General features: G+C 42.3%; 1 protein-coding gene across 1 annotated transcript; it reads right to left on the reverse strand.

Moving 5' to 3' along the window:
• Nucleotides 1-909: 909 nt before the first annotated feature.
• On the reverse strand, nt 910-1,845 carry LOC118858004 (olfactory receptor 7C1-like). The gene has a single exon (XM_036768444.1). The coding sequence runs from the start codon at nt 1,843-1,845 to the stop codon at nt 910-912; it is 936 nt and encodes a 311-aa protein (XP_036624339.1).
• Between the last annotated feature and the right edge of the window lie 962 nt (nt 1,846-2,807).

A 2,807-nucleotide genomic window follows, 5' to 3' on the forward strand; every position in this document is an offset into this window, starting at 1 on the left:
AGGAAGTTTTAGGAGATCCTCATTGCCCATTCAATAAAATAAAAAACTCTTCACTTTGGCATTGAATCCCCCTCATAGTCTGGCTCCAACTTTACCTTTCCAGACATTTTACTTTGTACCCCTTCAAGTACTCTGTGTTCCAGGCAAGCAGGTATACTCACTGTTCGGCCAACTCACCACTCCATCTCCCATTTCTGGGTCTGTCTGCCATGTTCAGAATGTATTCCTTCTCATCCAATACTTTTGTAAAACTTTCCTTCCCTGGAGGGAACTACTTCACACTAAAAGTCTTTCCTTATCTCCCTATTTCTTAGTCTTCTCTGATTATCGACACATTCATGTATCTTATTAAATATTCTACCCTGCCCCATAGAATAAAACTCTTTGAGAACAAGGATTATTTTTAATTTTTTTCTTTGTGTCCCCAGAAATTAAAGGAGGGCCTTGAACACAATTGCCTCCATTCCTATGTGCAACCCTTCAAAAAGAATTTTCATATGCAATATATCAATTTATGCACAGAAAAGTTGTTATAATTCCTATTTCAACAGAAAAAAAACTGAGTCTCTGAAAGCTTGTGATTTGCCAACAGCACATAGCTTAAAGTGGTGGCCCAATAACAAAAACCCAGATCATGAGACTTCATATCCTGAACTCTTTGGTGAAAAAAGACTAAGTCCTGATGAAGAAGGATAAATAAAGCCAGAAGTCATGGCCATTAAAGTGACAGGAAGTAGAGGCCAGGAAGCAGACGATTAGTTATCTACAATCAAAAAAATACCAGTCAATCAGAAGAATATGACCCTGGGAAGCCTTGAACCTCACATATCGAATCTAAGATTCTGATTGCTGGGTATTTGGTGCCAACTAACAAAGCCATATACCTAGGCCCAAGGCTATGGCCCATCATTAAGAGGAGGCTGATCTGCTGATGAATTTCTTCAAGGCTTCCTTAATGTCCTTGTTCCTCAGGCTATAGATGAAGGGGTTCAGCATGGGAGTTACCACAGCATACATCACTGAGGCAGCTATGCTCTTCCAGAAGGAATAGGTAGCAGAAGAGGTCATGTATACTCCAAATGCTGTGCTATAGAATAACGAAATAACACAGAGGTGAGACCCACAGGTAAAAAAGGCTTTGTACTTCCCCTCAGCAGATGGGATTTTCAAAATAGAACAACAGATCTGTGTATAAGAAGTAAGAATCCCTGTGACAGAAATAATACCCAGCAGGCCAGTTGTAAAATAAACCAAAATGTTGTTGATGAGAGTGTCAGAACAAGAGAGCTTCAGTACCTGAGTGAGATCACAGAAGAAGTATGGTATTTCATGATCTTTACAGAAAGACAGATGCATTGCCATGAGACTGTGAAGGAGAGATGCTAAAACACTAAGAACACAGGAAATCAGAACCAACAGGCCACAAAGTTGTGGATTCATGATGGCCACGTAGCGCAGAGGGTGACAAATGGCCACAAACCGGTCATAAGCCATCACAGATAGAAGACAGGTGTCCATACAAGCAAAGACTAAGAAGAAATACATCTGGGTGAAACAGCCAGCATAGGAGATGGCCTTACTGTGTGTCAGGATGTTAGCCAGCATCTTGGGGACTGTGGTGGACACCAGACAAAGATCCATCAAGGACAGATTAGAAATGAAGAAGTACATGGGGGTGTGGAGGTGGGAGTCAGAGCCAATAGCCAGCATGATAAGCAGATTTCCAGACAAAGTGACCATGTACATGCCCAGGAACAGCCCAAAGAGAGGCAGCTGCTGCTCTGGCTTCTCAGAAAGTCCCAGGAGGAGGAATTCAGAGACACGTGTTTGGTTGGTTGGTCCCATGGGGGTAATGAGTCTGCCAAGAGAGAGATGAGAGAAGAACATGAAATAGGAAACACAGACATTCTTCATATAGAGGACAGAATGCAGGACATTAATTAGGAAGCCTCTGAACTGAGGTCCCAAATCTGGCACTTACTGTGCAACCTAGGGTGTATCACATCCCCTATCTGAGCTTCAGTTTCCTCATCTACTACAGGGGTAGGACTAGGTGGTTCCTTCTAATCAGATGGTACCCCACCCAATCTGTGAGAGGCAGGTGCAACAGACAGAGCACTGGGTTTGGAATCAAAAGACCTGGTCTAAAATCCCAACTCTGTATTTAACTGCCTTACAGACCTAGGCTGAGTCATTTAATCTATCTAGGACTCAGTTTGTTCATTTGCAAAAGGAGGAGTTTGGATTAGATGGGCTCTTGAGTCCTTTCCAGCTCTAAGACTACAAACCTAGGAGCTACATATGCTGCCTATCTCTTTCCTCATATGGAAGGTTCTTTTTTATTATTTTTAGTGACCACTTGTGATCCAGTGTACATACTCTTGACTTTACAACTTAATTCTTTTTAACGTGCTTCTGACATTAGCTCTGAGACCCTGGGAAAATCAATTAACTTCTAAGTGCTGCAGGAAACTCTCTAAGATTATGGATACAAGAAAGGTGCCATTCCTACCCTAATTTTTAATGGTCAAACAGATAATAGATATTGCTGTTGTACTTGTCCTTCATTCTCAAGGAGTACCATGATATCAGGGAGATGGTGACATGACTTGCAGCTGACTTTGATTTGAGTGAGGGAGGGCTGTGCAAGGTCACCAGCCTTACTTTCTCCTACAGACCCATCTGGGTCCAGTGACGAGATAGTCATCAGGAAGGCTGTAGATGGCCCAGGATGCAACGGGATGATAGACAGATAGATAAATAGACAGATAGACAGACAGGCAGATGGATGGATGAATAGATACATA

Source organism: Trichosurus vulpecula, chromosome 1 (genome assembly GCF_011100635.1).
Source record: "Trichosurus vulpecula isolate mTriVul1 chromosome 1, mTriVul1.pri, whole genome shotgun sequence".
NCBI lineage: Eukaryota > Metazoa > Chordata > Mammalia > Diprotodontia > Phalangeridae > Trichosurus > Trichosurus vulpecula.